Source organism: Haliotis cracherodii, unplaced genomic scaffold (genome assembly GCF_022045235.1).
Source record: "Haliotis cracherodii isolate W230 unplaced genomic scaffold, xgHalCrac1.p SCAF_20, whole genome shotgun sequence".
NCBI lineage: Eukaryota > Metazoa > Mollusca > Gastropoda > Lepetellida > Haliotidae > Haliotis > Haliotis cracherodii.
In genome coordinates, this window is record NW_027266276.1 from 4,826,506 (window position 1) to 4,847,498 (window position 20,993).

At 44.0% G+C, this 20,993-nt stretch overlaps 1 protein-coding gene across 3 annotated transcripts in view; it reads left to right on the forward strand.

Annotated features, from left to right (window-relative positions):
- Window positions 1–15,329, forward strand: part of LOC139470235 (extracellular matrix-binding protein ebh-like) — a 165,602-nt gene extending 150,273 nt beyond the window's left edge. For all 3 annotated transcript variants that reach the window (XM_071252558.1, XM_071252559.1, XM_071252560.1), the window contains 14 exons: window positions 1,537–1,687; window positions 2,593–2,804; window positions 3,069–3,363; window positions 3,626–3,835; window positions 4,512–4,670; window positions 4,901–5,155; window positions 5,996–6,169; window positions 6,762–6,953; window positions 7,335–7,573; window positions 8,078–8,160; window positions 8,668–8,923; window positions 11,398–11,546; window positions 12,496–12,674; window positions 12,723–15,329. In XM_071252558.1, coding sequence (XP_071108659.1) covers window positions 1,537–1,687; window positions 2,593–2,804; window positions 3,069–3,363; window positions 3,626–3,835; window positions 4,512–4,670; window positions 4,901–5,155; window positions 5,996–6,169; window positions 6,762–6,953; window positions 7,335–7,573; window positions 8,078–8,160; window positions 8,668–8,923; window positions 11,398–11,546; window positions 12,496–12,530 — 2,410 coding nt within the window. In that variant the 3' untranslated portion in view covers window positions 12,531–12,674; window positions 12,723–15,329. The remainder of the gene's footprint in view (window positions 1–1,536; window positions 1,688–2,592; window positions 2,805–3,068; window positions 3,364–3,625; window positions 3,836–4,511; window positions 4,671–4,900; window positions 5,156–5,995; window positions 6,170–6,761; window positions 6,954–7,334; window positions 7,574–8,077; window positions 8,161–8,667; window positions 8,924–11,397; window positions 11,547–12,495; window positions 12,675–12,722) is intronic.
- The last annotated feature ends 5,664 nt before the right edge of the window (window positions 15,330–20,993 follow it).

Consider the following 20,993-nt stretch of genomic DNA (forward strand, 5'->3'; position numbering starts at 1 on the left):
CTCAGGTGGTCTAGTGGTAGAGCGTCTGCCTGGACAGCGGAAGGTTCGAGATTCGATCTCCTTCCGCGTCATACCAAAAAGATGGTACTTGTTGTTACCCTGTCTGGTGCTCGACATTAAGGGGCTACAACAAGGACTGGTCGGCTCGGAGTTAGTATACTGTGTCTGAGTGGGGTATTTATGTTAAACTGCGGCATGGTATCTCGGTGGGCTAGCACTATAAACTGGCATCAGTCCGGACTAGTACAAGCAGCTGCACACATGTGCATGCACGTTGCTATATAAGTGCAATAATCTTGGACGTGACATTAAACCCCATTTCACCTCACCTCACCCTTGCCTCGGGGGGGGGGGCATGCATGGGTGGCCATGGGTGGCCAAGTTGCCTAATGCTCTGCATTTCGATGTGCAGAATTGCGTCCCTTGGGCACGCCAGAAACCCATGATTGTATGTTTGAATCCTGGTTTGCCCAGATTATGTTTCTAGGTTTGTCAGCACCATACCAGTGGTATGGTTTCACCGAAGTGGTAAACGTCTAAGACCTGCATCACTCCGGGCTTTCCTCCCACATTAAGCTGACATGCTGTGATATAACTGGAATACTGTTAAAAGCGGCGTTAAACCCAACTCACTCACTCACTCCCTTTCCTCGGGAAGCTTTTCTACATGGTCACACATGGCTGCTAATCTGCTCCATGCTCAGACTGTATACATGAACACTGGAAGAGCCCCTTAAACGCGATGTTACACTCCCTCGATTGACACTATTCCCCATAACCCACATCCCATCACATAACAAGCATGTTGATACAAACTGTTTCTCCCTTGTTTGGTTATGTATTTGTCGGGTGAATATTTGTGACATTTATGTTCAACTAACAAGGGATTGGTGTTTTCTTGTTTCATAGATCTATATGGTATGAAGTTTCAGTTGTATGGTCTATATTTGAATGTGTGATTTGAAGGTTTGTGTGATGTCATGAAATAATTGCCAGGTTGCATGGATATCTCGTGTTTTCTTCGTCATTATCCGCGTGTTAAGCATGCAAGTTCTGATGTCGTGAAATCTTTTATTTCAACTTGTAATACTCCACAAGGTTATTGATGACTGTTTGTCAGGTTTTTGTGTAGTACTATGGCCTGGGAGTAACTGTCTGATCTAGACGATGTCATTAGCAGTGATGCAGCTGTTTGCAGTGATGTTGCTAGGAGATGTTATAATTAGTTGTGAAATCTCTGTAACTGTGTGATGATGTGTGATGTATTCTCAATATATTTCAATATCCGAGTATTTGTGTGCTCAGTAGGGGATTTGTAGCAGTTGGAGATATTACACAACTTCTCAAGAAAGACTATGTAATAGTTGAAATGATATGTTAGATTAAGTAACTGCAATGTTGGGGATGCTGAGTTTAGGAGTCCGGTTACATATTTATGATAACTTCCTGAAAATTGCTGATGAAGCAACTTTGCAAGGTGATATGTTTACAGAGTAAATTATGAATAGATTTGCATATGTTGCCCTGTATTTCCAGAGATGCTCTGGAAGAAGAGAGAACCAAGAACAGTCGGCTGTCGGAGCTCCTGGAGTCAGAGAGGAGGAAGTGTGTGCTGCTGAACTCGCAGGTCATTGACCTCCGCTCTCACAACAAGGACTACTTGGAGAAGGAGAGCAGATTTGTGGAGGTAACTTTCTCCGATACCCTACTAGTTTACTGCAGCAAGGAGAGCAGATTTGTGGAGGTAGCGATCTCCGATACCCTACTAGTTTACTGCAGCAAGGAGAGCAGATTTGTGGAGGTAACTATCTCTGATACCCTACTAGTTTACTGCAGCAAGGAGAGCAGATTTGTTGAGGTAGCGATCTCCGATACCCTACTAGTTTACTGCAGCAAGGAGAGCAGATTTGTTGAGGTAGCGATCTCTGATACCCTACTAGTTTACTGCAGCAAGGAGAGCAGATTTGTGGAGGTAGCGATCTCCGATACCCTACTAGTTTACTGCAGCAAGGAGAGCAGATTTGTGGAGGTAGCGATCTCCGATACCCTACTAGTTTACTGCAGCAAGGAGAGCAGATTTGTTGAGGTAGCGATCTCCAATACCCTACTAGTTTACTGCAGCAAGGAGAGCAGATTTGTTGAGGTAGCGATCTCCGATACCCTACTAGTTTACTGCAGCAAGGAGAGCAGATTTGTTGAGGTAGCGATCTCTGATACCCTTCTAGGTTACTGACACCAGAAGGAGAGCAGATTTGTTGAGGTAGCGATCTCCGATACCCTACTAGTTTACTGCAGCAAGGAGAGCAGATTTGTTGAGGTAGCGATCTCTGATACCCTACTAGTTTACTGCAGCAAGGAGAGCATGCACACACACAAGAATGTGTGAACAACGCATCCTTTCAAATGACACTACAGAAAAACATCACATGCAAAGTTTGAAGAGTGTATATGAATAGTATTTGACTAGATTGTACAAACTCCACAACACAAAGTTACCTTCCACACTAAAGATGATGATGATGATGATGCCATGATTTTCTCTCTGTGTTCTCATTGATATGACCTACTTCATCCTTACTGTCCCTGCTTCAGCAACTACGTATTGAACTAGAGCGCGAGAGGGAGAAACGCGTGGAGTGTTCCAGACAGACGGAACAAGAACGATCCGCCAAACATGGCGTGCAGCAGGAGCTGGAAGGAGAGCGGCGGAAGATGCGCTCTGTGCAGACAGACTGTGACGCACTGGTGGCACAGCTCAAGTTGTCCCTGGAAGCTGAGAGGGGCAAAGTCGAGGATCTTACTCAGTAAGTTCATGACTCCTGAGTTGATGTTTGAGTACCTTGTTCCTTAAGCGATCTTAGTACTGCGACTGTCATACGTCTGTGTTAAGGTATGGGAGATACGATAACCTTAGCTCTAAGATCGCTTTGTGGAACAGACCCCAGATCTGTTTATGCAATGTATTTCAGATCTGATACATTTTGTTGAAGTCCCATGGTTGTATTGTTGGACGTTGCTATTTTTTTGTTCTTTGTACGTAAAGTAAGATGTTTTTGTTGCCTGATCAGAAACATGGATGAGGAACGACAAACGACCACCCGATTGAGGACGGCTCTCGAGTTGGAGAGGACAAATCACCAGGAGGCCGCCAGTCAGGACCGAGGTACGATCGAGGACATGGAGGCGCGGCTGAGGTCGGACCAGGCGCAGGTGGAGGACCTCCATCGCTCGCTGGCCCGAGAGAAGCAGAAGGTGGTGAGTGTGAGCGAGATGCTGGAGACCGAGCGGGAGAACACGAGGCAGACGCTGGAGCACGAGAGAGCAGTCAACCGGCAGCTGAAGAGGGATGCTGAGGACTTGCAGGTCAGTTGATGGAGGAGATAAGAAGTTGATGGATACGATGTAGTGTTTGAGGGTGAATGTTGAGATATGGGTGTTGTGTGGTGTAAAACATTTTCTAGCTTTTCATAACACAGCAGTGATTAGAGGGAGAATCGTTACTTTAAGGCTCAGTGATTACGGAGAATGCAACACCACCCACTGAATCAGAAACTGTTTGAAATCAGTTGACAGAATGGAAAACTTGAAAGGAATATCTTGTTTTTATTCCATCCTTGTTTCCAAGGTTGAGAAGACGGAGCTGAAACGACAAGTTGAGTTTGAGGGCGAGACAATAAAAACCTATCAGAACCAGACGGAACAGCTCCACGAGGAGGTGAAGGTCCTCAAGCAGAGGGAGAACGAGTTCCAGATGCGGACAGACAGCCAACAGGCTGCAGTACGCAAAACTGTCCGAGATCTGGAGCGGGAGAGGGACGAACTGAAGATCAAACTGGTAAGAGGGTTGTCTCCCCTTGTCTGGAATGTTGTCATATTTGGAGTATTTTGTACACAATGGTTGCATTACACTGTTGTTTACAAAGTCGCGCAAGAATAGGCTAAATTTTTGTAATAAATTTGTTTACTGTTAAATCTCAGAAACAATGGGTGGTTTGCAGTGTCACAACCATTAGAGTCTTGGTCAGAATACTTGAGTTGCTGTAGATAGGAATACTTGAGCTGCTGTTCCAGCAAGAGCTGTCATTGGAGTCCAGATAGAAATACTTAAGTTGCGGTAGAAAGGAATACTTGAGTTGCTGTAGATAGGAATACTTGAGCTGCTGTTCCAGCAAGAGCTGTCATTGGAGTCCAGATAGAGATACTTAAGTTGCGGTAGAAAGGAATACTTGAGTTGCTGTAGATAGGAATAGTTGAGTTGCTGTTTCAGCATGAGCTGTCATTGGAGTCCAGATAGAAATACTTGAGTTGCGGTAGATAGGAAAACTTGAGTTGCTGTAGATAGGAATAGTTGAGTTGCTGTTTCAGCATGAGCTGCCATTTGAGTCCAGATGGAAATACTTGAGTTGCGGTAGATAGGAATACTTGAGTTGTGGTAGATAGGAATACTTGTGTTGCGGTAGGTAGGAAAACTTGAGTTGTGGTAGATAGGAATACTTGAGTTGCTGTTTCAGCATGAGCTGGAGCTGGAGACAGACAGGCTGACGGACAAGGTGCAGGACACACAGCTGCAGCTGGATGACGTCCGCGGGCGGGAGCTCCAGACCCGGCACGAGCTGGACAGACTGAGACTCACCACCACAACTCACCACACCACCACCTCAAGTGACAGGGTAGGGAGCTCATCATGTAGCTATTGTCAATGATATTGATGCTGTCACTAATCAATCAATCAATCAATCAAGGGGTGATGCCGCCAATCAATCAATCAATCAATCAATCAATGGGTGATGTCAGCATCAATCAATCAATCGATCAATGGGTGATGTCATCACTAATTAATCAATCAATCAATCAATCAGTGTACGATGTTGTCACTCTTCTCTCCTTCAATCTTCCTCAGCCACCAGCTGCAGCAGTCAATGTTAGGACCAGTGTTGATGGCAGGCCAACATTGAGGAAAGACAACTTTGATAACCTGGTACAGAGGCTGGAGTTCCTGGCCCTGCGTATGCAGGATGATGTGACCTTGACCCCACGACAGTCCAGAGGGGATGAAGTGGACGCCCAGGTTGATACGACATCGAACTACGTGGCAGACATCCAGGCAGTACTCGTGGACATGAAACAACTACAACAACCACTTGAGTCTAGTGAGGTGGGTGGCACAAACACTGATTAACTAATCGCCTTTAGACTCTACCCTCAGAGACTCATGGTCAGCCATCTGACAAAGGCCAGCTAAACGGGAGTAATCATCACATGTTGCCACACAGTTACAGAGAGTTCTCATCCATCTTGCTTCGGAATAGATTGCTCATCTGGATCAGTTGTGCCATGGAATGATTTGTTACTTTGAGAAACAGGTTTCAGTAAAAAGGTGATTCTGGTCTGGTCATGCGATATGCGAATTAGCTTGTGACATTGGTGTGTAAAGCTAAGTCAGCTCTGTTTTTTAAAGGTTTTGCATAGATATGTCCAATATTAAAAGCATGTAGTATATTGTCACTAGAAGTGGCGTAAAACCATAATCACTCCGTCAATCAATACATCAATCAAAACAGCATTCAATCAATACATCATTCGATACATAAATCAGTACATCAATAAATACATTGATACATCAATCAATCGATACATGAATCCATTGATACATCGATACATTGGTGAATCACAATTTTTGACTCCTTGATACAAGTATTGGTCACATCCAATGCACCATATTTGACACTGCCAACTGTAAATCATCAGTGTACCAGGTATTTGGCCATCCTGTCTATGAAAAAGATGGCTTACGACCACAGATAAGAGCACATTCAAGTATCGTGATATGTATCGGATCTTAGGCAAGGTATTGTGATATGTATTGGAACGCACAGGTAGTGTATTGTCCCACCCCTAATTGTCATGCAGGGTTAATTCTATGGTGCATTGACCCGATTGAATTGTGACGCCCTCAATCAGTACCAGTGATGATTGTATATGTTTTGTCATGCAGGTCTGTGCCAGTGCATCAGCTGGTCAGCTGGCCAACGAGCGCATCGTGCAGCACAATGCAGAGTTGACGTTGTTCCTGAAGCGGGTGTGTCAGGAGAAGGAAGAGCTCCGAGTGACTCTGGACGCCATGGAGGAGGATGTAGCTAGGCTGCGGAGACAGGGCATACACACACAGGTAGTTTACTCCTGCCTCTTGGTCTGGGTGGGGATCTATGTCCCAGGGTCAGGTAGTTTATTCAGTTGTCTGGTGGCTGATGCTAGTATCTGGGTCAAGGTCAGGATCTTGGTAGCAGGGTCAGGTAGCTGACTCCTGTTTCAAGGTCAAGGTCGGGTCTGGGTTAGGAGGCTGATGCTTGATCTGGGTCAAGGTCATGATCTAGGTACCAGAGTCAGATATCAGACTGATGCATCTGGCTCAAGGTCAGGATCTAGATACAAGGGTCAGGTTCTTGACTCCTGCATCAGGGTCAAGGTTGGGATCTATTTTCCTGGGTCAAAGTCAGGATCTGGGTACAAGTATCAGATAGCTTACATATGCATCTGAATCATGGTAGGGATCTAAGTACGAGTGTCAGATACCTCATACCTCTGGGTCAAGGCAGGGATTGTGATACCAAAGTCAGGTTGCTTTCACCTCCATCTGGGTCAAGGTCAGAACTGATATAAATGGGTCAAGTTTGGGAGACTGGAAATCATAACATTCCTTAAACCTATGTAGACAGGAGTGTAACTGGAGTAATCAATACTGCTTATTCCTGGTGTATCAGGTTCGGAGGAATGAGGAGGAGGAAGAGGATCGGTACCTCCAGGACAGGATGTCCTGGGCCAGTGAGAGGCTGTCGCTGCAGATGACCCTGGACACTGCCGAGCATGAGGTGGAGAGACTGCAGTCAGAGATCCGTCACGTCAGAGGTCAGCTGGACTCGGAGGGGTATCTCACAGAGGCAGATAGAGACAAGGTGAGAATCAGTGGAACCAATACATGAAGATCCGGGGTAGAGGAGGTCATCAGCAACCCATGCTTGCTGTAAAAGGCGACTATGCTTGTTGTAAGAGGCAACTGACGGGATCAGGTGGTCAGGCTCGCTGACTTGGTTGATGCATGTCATCGTTTCCCGATTGCATGGATCGATGCTCATGACATCAATCCGCGCTTATTTACAGACCGCCATGATATAGCTGGAATGTTGCTGAGTGCGGTGTTACACAATAAACAAACAAACAAGTCAGTGGAAACTTTTAAATGTTAACTAGTGATAATTGCTTTCATTTTAATTTAGTAAAAGAATCGATATAGTATACCTTGAGATGTTTCCTGAATAATGTGGTTTCCATGACAGATGCAAAGACTGTATGGCAAGTTCCTGAGATCGGAGAGTTTCCGCAAGGCTCTGGTGTATCAGAAACGCTACCTGCTGATGCTGCTCGGGGGATACCAGGACTGTGAGCAGGAGACGTTGATGCTGATAGCACAGATGGGGGGCTACCCCTCCGACATCGACGCGCGGCGACGCAGCAGACACTCCCGCTTGTTCGGCCTCTTCCGGAGTGCCGCCCGAGTCATCATCGCTATAGCTAGGTAGGTGTCTAGTGTGCCTAGAGCACAGCCACAGCCAATAACTTTTAAAATGATCAGTTCTTAAAAATAGCATATTCCAATTAAGGCCAACAAAGCCACAGTCATGACGACAGATGATGTTTAGCGCTTAGAAAATTGTCATTTTATTTGAAAAGTGCACTTTGCATTTACTGTCATTTCTGTGAGTAATGTTCGTTATCGGTGGAATGGATTGTTTTCACAGTGCACACACACATGTGCACATACACACATGTACACATACACACACGAACACATACACACATGTACATACACATACACACACGTACACATACACACGTGCACATACACACACATACACATACACACACGTACATATAAACACACGTACACACATGTGCAATAATCTTGAATGCAATGAAAACCCATTTCACCTCACCTTGCCTGTGACAGAATGAAGCTGTGGTCTTTTTTCTGAGATGAGTCAAGTCCTGGATCTGCTTACGATGTTGTGTTATGTTTCAGAATGAGGTTCATGGTCCGCAAGTGGCGTCGTGCAATCAGAGTGGGCTCCCCTGTCGTTAGTGGGCGTGTCAACATGAATGTCGGTAGGTTGCAGCATCGGGGTACATCAGTCACAGCAGCATCTTGTTAACATGACTCAAATAATCTTCAAATTTTGGCAACCCAGTTGAACCTCAGACACATTTGCTTAATTTTGCGTAATTTAGAACAAAACAGGCAATATATTTTTTAGAGAAAAGGTTTTTGTTGCCTCTGACTCCAAACTTTCAACCCATTAGAAAATGTAGTGTTGTAGAAAACAAAACAAATGTTTTAGAGTTAAGTCTTTGTGAAATATTGACCACAACACAATCTTTGTGCTAAGATGATTGTAACTCCCTACTTTAACATTGTTCACAGATTTCCAGGTCATGTGTGAAGAAACTTGGCAACCATGTGACTTCAAAATGTTTTGTGAATTGTCAGGTTTGTGGTAGTTTCAGATTGCCGTGCTGTGTTGAACCACCTAGTTCTGTACAGTGTTGTCAGTATCATGAGCAGTTGTAGTGTAATATGTAACAAAAGAAAATACTTATTACAACTACTTTCAGGTTACATGCCGTCGACCTACACACATCCTCAACCCGCGACCTCCCCACGCTACTTCCCATCAATGTCAAGAATTCCCGATCTCCCGAGATCATCAACCTCCGAACCCCTCTTGGTGTTAAATGGCGATGTAGCCAACCCATACCGCCTGACCTCCAGTGCCGGAGCTACAAGACGCCAGTTTACAACACCCCCCACAAAAGACACCAGTGCTAGTCACACATCTTGTGATAGAACTCCTTCCTCCAGTGCTAGAAGGTGAGATTGCATGCATGCGTGCGTGAGAGTCTCTGGGTGAGTGTGTCTGTGTTTGTGTCTGAGAGAGGTGGTTGTGTCTGAGAGAGGTTGTTGTGTCTGAGAGTGGTGGTTGTGTCTGAGAGAGGTTGTTGTGTCTGAGAGAGGTTGTTGTGTCTGAGAGAGGTGGTTGTGTCTGAGAGAGGTTGTTGTGTCTGAGAGTGGTGGTTGTGTCTGAGAGAGGTTGTTGTGTCTGAGAGTGGTGGTTGTGTCTGAGAGAGGTTGTGTCTGAGAGTGGTGGTTGTGTCTGAGAGAGGTTGTTGTGTCTGAGAGTGGTGGTTGTGTCTGAGAGAGGTGGTTGTGTCTGAGAGATGTGGTTGTTTCTGAGAGAGGTGGTTGTGTCAGAGAGAGATTGTTGTGTCTGAGAGAGGTGGTTGTGTCAGAGAGAGGTGGTTGTGTCAGAAAGAGGTTGCTGTGTCAGAGAGAGGTGGTGTTGTGTCAGAGAGAGGTGGTTGTGTCAGAGAGAGGTGGTTGTGTCTGAGAGAGGTGGTTGTGTCTGAGGGAGGTGGGTGTGTCTGAGAGAGGTGCTGGTTGTGTCAGAGAGAGACGGTTGTGTCTGAGAGAGAGGGTTGTGTCTGAGAGAGGTGATTGTGTCTGAGAGAGGTGGTTGTGTCAGAGAGGTGGTTGTGTCTGAGAGAGGTGGTTGTGTCAGAGAGAGGTGGTTGTGTCAGAGAGAGGTGGTGGTTGTGTCAGAGAGAGATGGTTGTGTCTGAGAGAGAGGGTTGTGTCAGAGAGAGGTGGTTGTGTCTGAGAGAGGTGGTTGTGTCCGAGAGAGGTGGTTTTGTCAGAGAGAGGTGGTGGTTGTGTCAGAGAGGTGGTTGTGTCTGAGAGAGGTGGTTGTGTCTGAGAGGTGGTTGTGTCTGAGAGAGGTGGTTGTGTCAGAGAGAGGTGGTTGTGTCTGAGAGAGATGGTTATGTCAGAGAGAGGTGTTTGTGTCAGAGAGAGGTGGTTGTGTCTGAGAGAGGTGGTTGTGTCTGAGAGGTGTTTGTGTCAGAGAGAGATGGTTGTGTCTGAGAGAGGTGGTTGTGTCAGAGAGAGGTGGTTGTGTCTGAGAGAGGTTGTGTCTGAGAGTGTAGGTTGTGTCTGAGAGTGGTGGTTGTGTCTGAGAGTGGTGGTTGTGTCTGAGAGAGGTGGTTGTGTCTGAGAGAGGTGGTTGTGTCAGAGAGAGGTGGTTGTGTCTGAGAGAGAGGGTTGTGTCAGAGAGAGGTGGTTGTGTCAGAGAGAGGTGGTTGTGTCAGAGAGAGGTGGTTGTGTCTGAGAGAGGTGGTTGTGTCGGAGAGAGGTGGTTGTGTCAGAGAGAGGTGGTTGTGTCTGAGAGAGGTGGTTGTGTCTGAGAGAGGTGGTTGTGTCAGAGAGAGATGGTTGTGCCTGAGAGAGGTGGTTGTGTCTGAGAGAGGAGGTTGTGTCAGAGAAAGGTGGTTGAGGTGAGGGGTGGATGGGTGAGGTAGGAAGTAATGTGTGTTTGGGTGGTGTGGTGTTGGGTGGATACAACTAAGATTGGCTAGGCTCAATGGGTGGGAGTGGTTGTGGTAAGGATTGTGTGGATGGGGTGAAAAGGGTGGTGGAAGGCGTGTCTGGCTGGGTGTGGTATGGTGAAAAGGGTGGTGGTAGGCGTGTCAGTGTGGGTGTGGTATGGTGAAAAGGGTGGTGGTAGGCGTGTCTGGCTGGGTGTGGTATGGTGAAAAGGGTGGTGGTAGGCATGTCTGGCTGGGTGTGGTATGGTGAAAAGGGTGGTGGTGGGTGTGTCAGTGTGGGTGTGGTATGGTGAAAAGGGTGATGGTGGGTGTGTCTGGCTGGGTGTGGTATGGTGAAAAGGGTGATGGCGGGTGTATCTGGCTGGGTTTGGTATAGTGAAAGGGGTGGTGGTGGGTGTGTCTGTCTGGGTTTTGTATGGTGAAAAGGGTGGTGGTAGGCGTGTCTGGCTGGGTGTGGTATGGTGAAAAGGGTGATGGCGGGTGTATCTGGCTGGGTTTGGTATGGTGAAAAGGGTGGTGGTGGGTATGTCAGTGTATAACAGTTTGGTATCTGTTAGTACTAAGATTGACCCATAATGGAGATAAGCATCGCTAAGAACAATTTGTGGAACTGATCCACTTCTCGTTCCCCCCAAAAGATCTCTTCACTTCGACTGTCGTAACAACCCATAGTATAACATACGCTCCTAGCTGGATAGTTATGTTACTTTATGCTTTTATGATTTGCCCTTTCTACTTTTACACAGAAGTAATTTTCACATGATAAAATTAACATCAAATATCATCAAAATTCAGTCAGCAGTATCCTCATCAACATATTACATCATGAGACCCTCTTCAGTTGTGCTTGCAGAGTTGTCTACCTTTGCCAAGCCAGCATATGCTGATCATGGGTTCGAGTCCCAAGTTCACTCTAGTTGTGACCATTGGTCAGTGTATTAACAGTAAATATTTGTCCCACAGACGTCTGCTTCAAACTAATACCAGTGGGACCATGAGCACGTATGGTCGAAGTCACCCCATGACGCGAGCTACGACTGCCGACGAATCTACAGACGACTTCCTTCACCGACTAGAGAATCTTCAAACCCGCCTTGGAAGTTACACCACTGGTAGGTTACCATGCCAACAGTTACTTGAATTTAAATGATGGCTAAATGGGTTGAATGTTCCTAAAAGTACAAGGTAGAACCTTTTTGCATTATTTGAGTACTTAGCAAAACGATTCAAAATTCTCATAAGTTAACAGATTTGTTCGTGGTCATCTGAACACAAGCCATGTGTTTAGAATGTGAAAAATCTCTGCTTGAATATTGAAGCATGTGTCTAGAATGTGCAAAATCTCTGCTTGAATATTGAAGCATGCCTCTAGAATGTGCCAAATCTCTGCTTGAATATTGAAGCATGTCTCTAGAATGTGCCAAATCTCTGCTTGAATATTGAAGCATGTGTCTAGAATGTGCCAAATCTCTGCTTTAATTTAGAAGCAAGTGTCTAGAATGTGCAAAATCTCTGCTTGAATATTGAAGCATGTGTCTAGAATGTACCAAATCTCTGCTTGAATATTGAAGCATGTGTCTAGAATGTGCCAAATCTCTGCTTTAATTTAGAAGCATGTGTCTAGAATGTGCCAAATCTCTGCTTAAATATTGAAGCATGTGTCTAGAATGTACCAAATCTCTGCTTGAATATTGAAGCATGTGTCTAGAATGTGCCAAATCTCTGCTTTAATTTAGAAGCAAGTGTCTAGAATTTGCCAAATATGTGCTTGAATATGGAAGCATATGTCTAGAATGTGCAAAATCTCTGCTTTAGTTTTGAAGCAAGTGTTGAGAATGTGCAAAATCTCTGCTTGAATATTGAAGCATGTGTCTAGAATGTGCCAAATCTCTGCTTAAATATTGAAGCATGTGTCTAGAATGTGCACAATCTCTGCTTTAATGTTGCAGCATGTTTCTAGAATGTGCCAAATCTCTTCTTGAATGTGGCAGGATGTGTCTAGAATGTGCAAAATCTCTGCTTGAATGTTGAAGGACTCACAATCCCTTTCCATCTCCCCAGGTTCAAGTCCCACCAGGACAAGTGCCTGGAGATAACGGCAGCATCAACAACATCAGCATTGCCAACACCAGAGTCATTGTGGACTACACCCTGATTCCACTTTACATCTACTTCATGTCATCATCCAGTACGGAGATTGAACCATCAAGATTGGGGCAGTCATTGCCATCAAGATGGAGGCAGTCATAGCCATCAATATAGGGGCAGTCATTACCATCAAGATGGAGGCAGTCATAGCCATCAAGATGGAGGCAGTCATTGCCCATCAAGCTGGAGGCAGTCTTTGCCATAAAGATGGAGGCAGTCATTGCCATCAAGATGGAGGCAGTCATTGCCATCAATATAGAAGCAGTCATTGACCATCAAGATTGAGGCAGTCACTGCTCTCATCACTGAGTGTATGACGACCTGGAGAGTATTTGGAGTTACTGCACTATGTCTGAGTGAGATATCAGTATTTGGAATAAAATGATGATCAACGTTTGTTGCAAGTATCGGAAATTTTATGGCAGGAGAAATATTCGGCAATTACGCCTTGACAAAACGAAACCATGCTACAGGTTTCCGTGGCCAAGTGACACTTCTTGCCTTCGTCTCATCATCATTGATGTGATGAGTGCTAGAATATACGAGTCATTATTTCCCAGTTGTTCAACTGAACTGACTAGAAAACTCAATTGTTTGGATAAAATGAGAGGAGATATTTTTACAATGAGAAACTTGAAGTGTTAAGACTGTCAGTTACATTTGTTGTTGTCAAGATCGCTGAGCTGGAAAGACTTGATTTTAGTAATCCACAAATAATGTGAATCACTCATGTATCAATGAAACCCATCGCTGTTTTAGAAGTAATGTAATTTAAAGTGTACAGTTGACACATTTTGTTGATAATTCCTTTTAATCAGGACACTGTTTAAGTTTTTTAAATGTACATCAGGGTGTATTTGTTACAGTCAACATTTAATGTTTAACGATTTCACCGAGTCAGCTTGGCCTGAGGTTTGAGTGAGAGGAAGATTTAGATCTGAGACGTTGACACATGTCTGAAATTACAAGTCAGATTCCTTGTGTTCATCCAGTGTTTTATTCATGGGAAATGCTGCTTTTATGTACATTGCACTTCTACCATTCAACTCCTAACACCTTCTGTATCTTCCTTGAAGTGATGCTGTCCTCATGAAGCTTGTTTTGCTTTTGCATGTTTAAATTCGTCAACTAACGAAAACGCACTGTTTTTAATACTAAGAGTTTTCGAAAGATGCAAATGTATGTTTCATAATGTTTGTTGTATATTTCATAATAAAAGCCATAGTCATTTGTTAATATCCTTGTAAAAATATGTATTTTAATTTATTTTTTGTTCGTAAGAAGTAATGCGTTTGTTCATTGCTGGAGAAACTGTATGTCGTGTTTGTGACAAGTGTTAGACAGTTTACAGTTTTAGTTGGGACCTCCTCCTCATGAGGAAGTCGGGTTTATTTGTGCCAAAAACGGTGAATGGCTGCCAAAATGTAGAGGATTTCAGATTGTGTTGATAGTTTTTAGAATTTTGGATATGGCATTTGTTGTAGTTGGTCATAGCAGGGAAAACCTAACACAGCAAACCGACAGTTGTCTGGGGATCTATTAACGGTCCTTCAGGACCAGGCTTACACAAGCTGTGAACACTAGGAGCACTACATGTCTGCCTGACATTCTGTGTCAAAGACTGGAGACATTGTCCTATTTCTAAGACTGGTCAAGATGCCAAGTCAAGCATCTGTCATTAAAGTTAAACGTCTGTAAATAAACTTAAGCAGCTGTTAGCCTCTGTAAGTAAAGTTAAGCAGCTGTTAGCCTCTGTGAGTAAAGTTAAGCAGCTGTTAGCCTCTGTGAGTAAAGTTAAGCAGCTGTAAGCCTCTGTAAGTAAAGTTAAGCAGCTGTAAGCCTCTGTAAGTAAAGTTAAGCAGCTGTAAACCTCTGTGAGTAAAATTAAGCAGCTGTTAGCCTCTGTAAGTAAAGTTAAGCAGCTGTAAGCCTCTGTAAGTAAAGTTAAGCAGCTGTAAGCCTCTGTAAGTGAAGTTAAGCAGCTGTAAGCCTCTGTAACTAAAGTTAAGCAGCTGTTAGCCTCTGTGAGTAAAGTTAACTCTGTTAAGCATTGTTAAGTGTTCATGTCAGATACTGATTATCCTTTTTGTCAAAATATGTATTCTTGATGAACTTTATGCTGATGAGGCAGGTTTAATATCATGACCTATTTTTAGAATGGATCTGAATTGTACATTGTCAAAGTGGAATATAAAACCAGTGCACTGTTGATGGTTTATGCCAGTGGAAGATTTGAGGGAAGATATGTTTTAGTAAATGCCCTCAAATTTTCAATTGTGTATAATAGAGTTTTCCCCAAAGAATGTTTATTCCGTTGATTTTGTTACAAGTACGTATTTAGATGTTGTTTGGAAATAGGGAAACACGTGCCACTGCAATAACCATCTCTAGGCACACTTCACAAAGATTGTTTCAGTGTTAAATATCTTTTGTACTAAATATTAGTAGTTTCAAATGATATGTAGGAGTAGCTTGTAAATTTCCTTACAAATGTAAAAGGAATTTCAGGTGCTTTTAGTGATAATTGACAATCTTATATATGTCACTTTCACAAAAACAGTGTTATCACAAATTTCAATCCAATCCGTCGCACTACTTTCTGTGATATGTGTTTATACGCCCACTGTACCTTGTATTCATACGCCATAGCTTCCTAATCACTGGAGGACTTGTTTCTCTGTTGTGAGATGGCATTTCTTGTATAGTACATAACATGCCTATTAAATAAACTATTATTTTCACAGTTACATGTGGTTCTGTTTGGTTATCTGTAGTGTGATGTCGCCCTTCTATAATGATACAGACCCTGGACCCTGGCCGCGATATTCATCTCACTTACCTTGATGGTATGGTATTTATAGTGTTGTGTCTTGAACTGGACTCCAAACACAGCTATGGTAGGAATGGGTCCAGGTGTTTTCATGGAATTGAAGTGTAATACATTGGAGGAGCAAGGTTATTGTTCATGTGTAATGTAGTTTATGAGTCGGTACACAGTCTGTGTTGGATAAGTGTTGTCAACGATTGATAGAAAACACTTTACACAGATAGCAGTTGCTTGGAAAAACAGCAGCAAAAGGTTGCCTTTGATGGATAACAAACAGCAAAAAGTTTCTCTAGATGGATAAACAGCAACAAAGAGTTGCCTCCCATGGATAAACAGCAGCAAAGAGTTGCCTCCCATGGATAAACAGCAGCAAAGAGTTGCCTCCCATGTATAAACAGCAGCAAAGTGTTGCTCCCATGGATAAACAGCAGCAAAGAGTTTCCCTCGATGGATAAACAGCAGCAAAGAGTTGCCTCCCATGGATAAACAGCAGCAAAGAGTTGCCTCCCATGGATAAACAGCAGCAAAAACATTCCGTCTATGGATAAACAGCAGCAAAAGGTTGCCTCCCATGGATAAACAACAGCAAAACATATGGTCGACCGTATGGGCAAAATTAATTTTTTAGATTTCCTCTCTACCCACCTTTTGTTAGCCGCCTCCAAATACCCACAGACGAAGAAACCCGCTATGTCAGTACCCTTATCCCTTTACGGCCGGCGTGGTCTAGTGGATAGAGCATCTGTCTGGCGAGAGGAAAGTTTGTGGTTCGATCCCTGACTGCGTCATACGTAAAAAGTTGAAAGATGGCACCCGGGCATGATATTCCGGGGGGCTAGCCCTATCAGCCCGACATAGGCCAGGGTACGTGCAAACAGCCAATATGTGTATTGGAACCTGTTCGCTCCAGTGGGATTCTGAGAAAGACAAGGCGCCTAGCAACACATGCTGATCGAAAGAGGGATCTTATAAAACGGGGAGCACGGGTGGCCCAGTCGCCAAAGGCGCCGCGATTCACTGTGCAGAGTTGCGTCCCTTGGGCACGCCAGAAACCTACGATTGTGGGATCGAATCCTGGTTCGCCCCGACATAGCGCTGGATTTGTAAAACAGTAAAGTTTTGTTTGTTGTTTGCACTCAGCAATATTCCAGCTATATGACGGTGGTCTGTAAATAATCGAGTCTGGACCAGACAATCCAGTGATGGACATTATGAGCATCGATCCACGCAGTTGGTGGCGAGTTGAAATAGGGTAAAACGTCGCGTCCAAGATAATTGCACTTATATAGCGATGTGCATGCAGGTTTGTGTGTGTGGCTGCTTGTACTAGTCCGGACTGATGCCGATTTATAGTGCTAGTCCACTGAGATACCATGCGACAGTTTAACATGAATACCCCACTCAGACACAGTATACTGACTCCGAACCGACCAGTCCTTGTTTTGGAGACAATGACATACATCAACCAAGTCAGCGAGCCTGATCACCTGACTAGTCGCCTCTTACGACATGCATAGTCGCCTTTTACGCACGCATGGGTTGCTGGAGACCTAATCTACCCCGGACCTTCACCGGTTAAAAAGTAAAGAATATATTAACACAGCTCAAGGGGTCATCGGGGTCATAAAAAATAACTTAACAGAAAAAGAAACGCCAGTCGCATCCATATGTCGAGATGGTGGTAGTAATCATGTATGGGAACAGTCTTCTGCTGTTCTGTATATTCAATTGAATTTTCGGGAGGGTCATAATTACTGGTATACTTTTAATTCAAAGTATCAAAAGCTGTTTTTTTTAACGCGAGACAAGTACATGGAGAGTCAACCCCCTCCCCCTCCCACTATTTCCTGGCTGAAATATGCGCTAACCCTTGAGGGCACGGACACCGGCGAAGTTAGTCTCCTACCGCATCTGTATCCCCATCGTATCAGCAACGGGTTTCCCCTCAGTATTTGCACACGTCCGACCCTTGAGTTGATTTGAATCAATGTCTTCTTATATAGCACGTCCGGCCATTGGTTTTAATGTATTTAATGCCCTTTTTAGTTATTGATTTTATTTTTTAAAACTATTTATGTATTGATTTTTTTTTATGTGTCCCATGGGCCATTTTGTCCGGATATCTCACCGTCTATATTCAGATTTCTAATATATACAAGTATATGTATTATTGTATGTAAATGATTACGGCGTGTTGTGTGACACAGTAATGAACTGTGTTCCTATCTTATTTAGTTATTTTCACTGAGCATTGTAACAGTTGGTTGAGTGGTTTCAGTGTTTGCGGTCTTTGTGAGTTTTGGGTTGTCGTTCCAGCAATAGTGTAGCAGCGTTGATGTCTCTACGTGAGTTCCATAGTATTTCTGTACTTTCTCGGAATAGGAGGATGGGTAATACCCTCCTCGTGGACTGACGGAGTATCTGTCCCTGCCATTAATGCTGAACAATTAAAAATCAAGTCAATCCGTAGTTTCGAGTTGTGAGTATCGGTTATTCTCCTATACTTTACAGTGTAAAGACTTTATTTTGTGTGTTAGGGGTGATGCAGCAGATTTACAATGTTCAGAAGCGTAAAGATTGCACCATCTTTTTCTGGACGACATATTCATGCAACAACAATGAGGACAGATGTGAGTGAGTGAGTGAGTGAGTGAGTGAGTGAGTGAGTATATTTTTCACCGTTTTAAGCAATAGTCCAGCAATTTCACGGTGGGGGACACCAGAATTGGGGTTCACGTGTACCTTGTGGGGAATCGAACCTGGGTCTCCGGCCTGACGAACGAACGCTTTGACCACTAGACTACACTACCGCCCCGCCAGATAAGATATGTTATTTATTTTATTTGGGTTTATTAAACTAGTATCGCTCTGTAACAGTGAAAATGAATAACACCCATCCCAGGTGCCAGCAGGCTTGAACATACATTTACATGGAGGCACGGAATAGAGGAAACGCAAAGTATCTGGAGTAGTCTCCCTTACACTGTTTGCCCATTGCCGTCTGTGAAGGGACCCAAGAGCGGAAGGTGAAGGCTATGGAAAAAAGTGTGCACAGCATCTTATATTTGTTAAATGGTATACTTCAACGTGACTATGATGCTTCAGAAGCGTCCCCGATCCTTCGTTCTTTCATTGTCACTAAGTAAGATTATTGCACCCCCCCTCTCTCTCTCTCTGTGTCTCTCTGTGTCTCTCTGTGTCTCTCTCTGTCTCTCTCTCTCTCTCTCTCTCTCTCTCTCTCAGGGTGGTGTTGAATAGAAGGACAGGTTTGAAGGTTGTTTCTTCAGGTAAAGCGACACAGAAGGGATGTTCAAGGGGATATCAAACTACGAGAATATTATTCCCTGACATCGCCTGTACAAGAATCAACAGGTAAAGATACCACATATTGTCTCGTTCATCTCCAGTTTGTTTGTTGTTAAATGCCACACTCCGTAATATCTCAGCCAGACAATCCAGTGACTGACATCATGAGCATCGATTGAGAAATAGGGATACCATGCATCAACCAGGTCAGCGAGCCTGACCATCCGTTCCGTGTTCATATAGGTACATACTATATGTGTAAGGACATCCCGATAGAGAAGACTATTACACATCTTACAGGTATATCAACCACCTTACCAGGTACCAACCATCTTACCAGGTATCAACCACTTTACCAGGTACCAACCATTTTATCAGGTATCAACCATCTTACAGGTATCAACCACTTTACCAGGTACCAACCACTTAACCAGGTATCAACAACCTTACCAGGTACCAACCACTTTACCAGGTACCAACCACTTTACCAGGTATCAACGACCTTACCAGGTACCAACCACTTTACCAGGTATCAACGACCGTACCAGGTACCAACTACTTTACCAGGTATCAACCACCTTACCAGGTATCAACCACTTTACCAGGTATCAACCATCTTACCAGGTATCAACCATCTTACCAGGTACCAACCACTTTACCAGGTATCAACCACTTTACCAGGTATCAACGACCTTACCAGGTACCAACCACTTTACCAGGTATCAACGACCTTACCTGGTATCAACCATCTTACCAGGCATCAACCACTTAACCAGGTATCAACCACCTAATCAGGCATCAACCATCTTACCAGGTATCAACCACTTTACCAGGTATCAACCATCTTACCAGGTATCAACCATCTTACCAGGTATCAACCACTTTACCAGGTACCAACGACCTTACCAGGTATCAAGCACTTTACCAGGTATCAACGACCTTACCAGGTACCAACCACTTTAGCAGGTATGAAAAGACCTTACCAGGTATCAACCACTTTACCAGGTATCAACCATCTTACCAGGTATCAACGACCTTACCAGGTACCAACCACTTTACTAGGTACCAACCATCTCACCAGGTATCAACCATTTTATCAGGTATCAACCATTTTATCAGGTATCAACCATTTTACCGGGTACTAACTACCTAAGTAGAGCGACATATTAGTCGTGGAGATATTTCTTGGAGGAAATAAGGTTTTGGCGTTCGAATCACACACAAGAACATTCTGCTGCTGCGTGAGTTTGTCCTTTCGTCTGAATGTATAAGTACATTGTTGTGGTGTCAACAGGCGTCTCGAGTTCCATGCCAAGACATATAGCTTTCATCAAGTCGGATTTGGAGAGATGTATAATGGAGTCTTTGGACGATCTTCCTGTGGAGATTGTATAGTGTTGTCCCAGTGGGATTACTGTGATCTTCCTGTGGAGATTGTATAGTGTTGTCCCAATGGGATTACTTCAATCTTCCTGTGGAGATTTGATAGTGTTGTCCCAGTTGGATTACTGTGATCTTCTTGTGGAGATTGTATAGTGTTGTCCAAATGGGATTACTCCGATCTTCCTGTGGAGATTTGATAGTTTGGGCCAATTGGATAACTCCGATCTTCCTGCGGATATTGTATAGTGTTGTCCCAATGGGATTACTGCGATTTTCCTGTGGAGATTTGATAGTGTTGTCCCAGTGGGATAATTCCGATCTTCCTTAGGTAGATTGTATAGTGTTGTCCCAATGGGATTACTCTGATCTTCCTGTGGAGATTGTATAGTGTTGTCCCAATGGGATTACTCCGATCTTCCTGTGGAGATTGTATAGTGTTGTCCCAATGGGATTTCTCTGATCTTCTTGTGGAGATTGTATAGTGTTGTTCCAATGGGATAACTCCGATTTTTCTGCGGAGATTGTATAGTGTTGTCCCAATGGGATTACTGCGATCTTCCTGTGGAGATTTGATAGTCTTGTCCCAATGGGATTTCTGTGATCTTCCTGTGGAGATTGTATGGTGTTGTCCCAATGGGATTACTCTGATCTTCCTGTGGAGATTGTATAGTGTTGTCCCAATGGGATTACTCTGATCTTCTTGTGGAGATTGTATATTGTTGTCCCAATGGGATTACTCTGATCTTCTTGTGGAGATTGTATAGTGTTGTCTCAATGGGATAACTCCGATCTTCCTGCGGAGATTGTATTGTGTTGTCTCAATGGGATTACTGTGATCTTCCTGTGGAGATTTGATAGTGTCGTCCCAATGGGATTACTCTGATCTTCTTGTGGA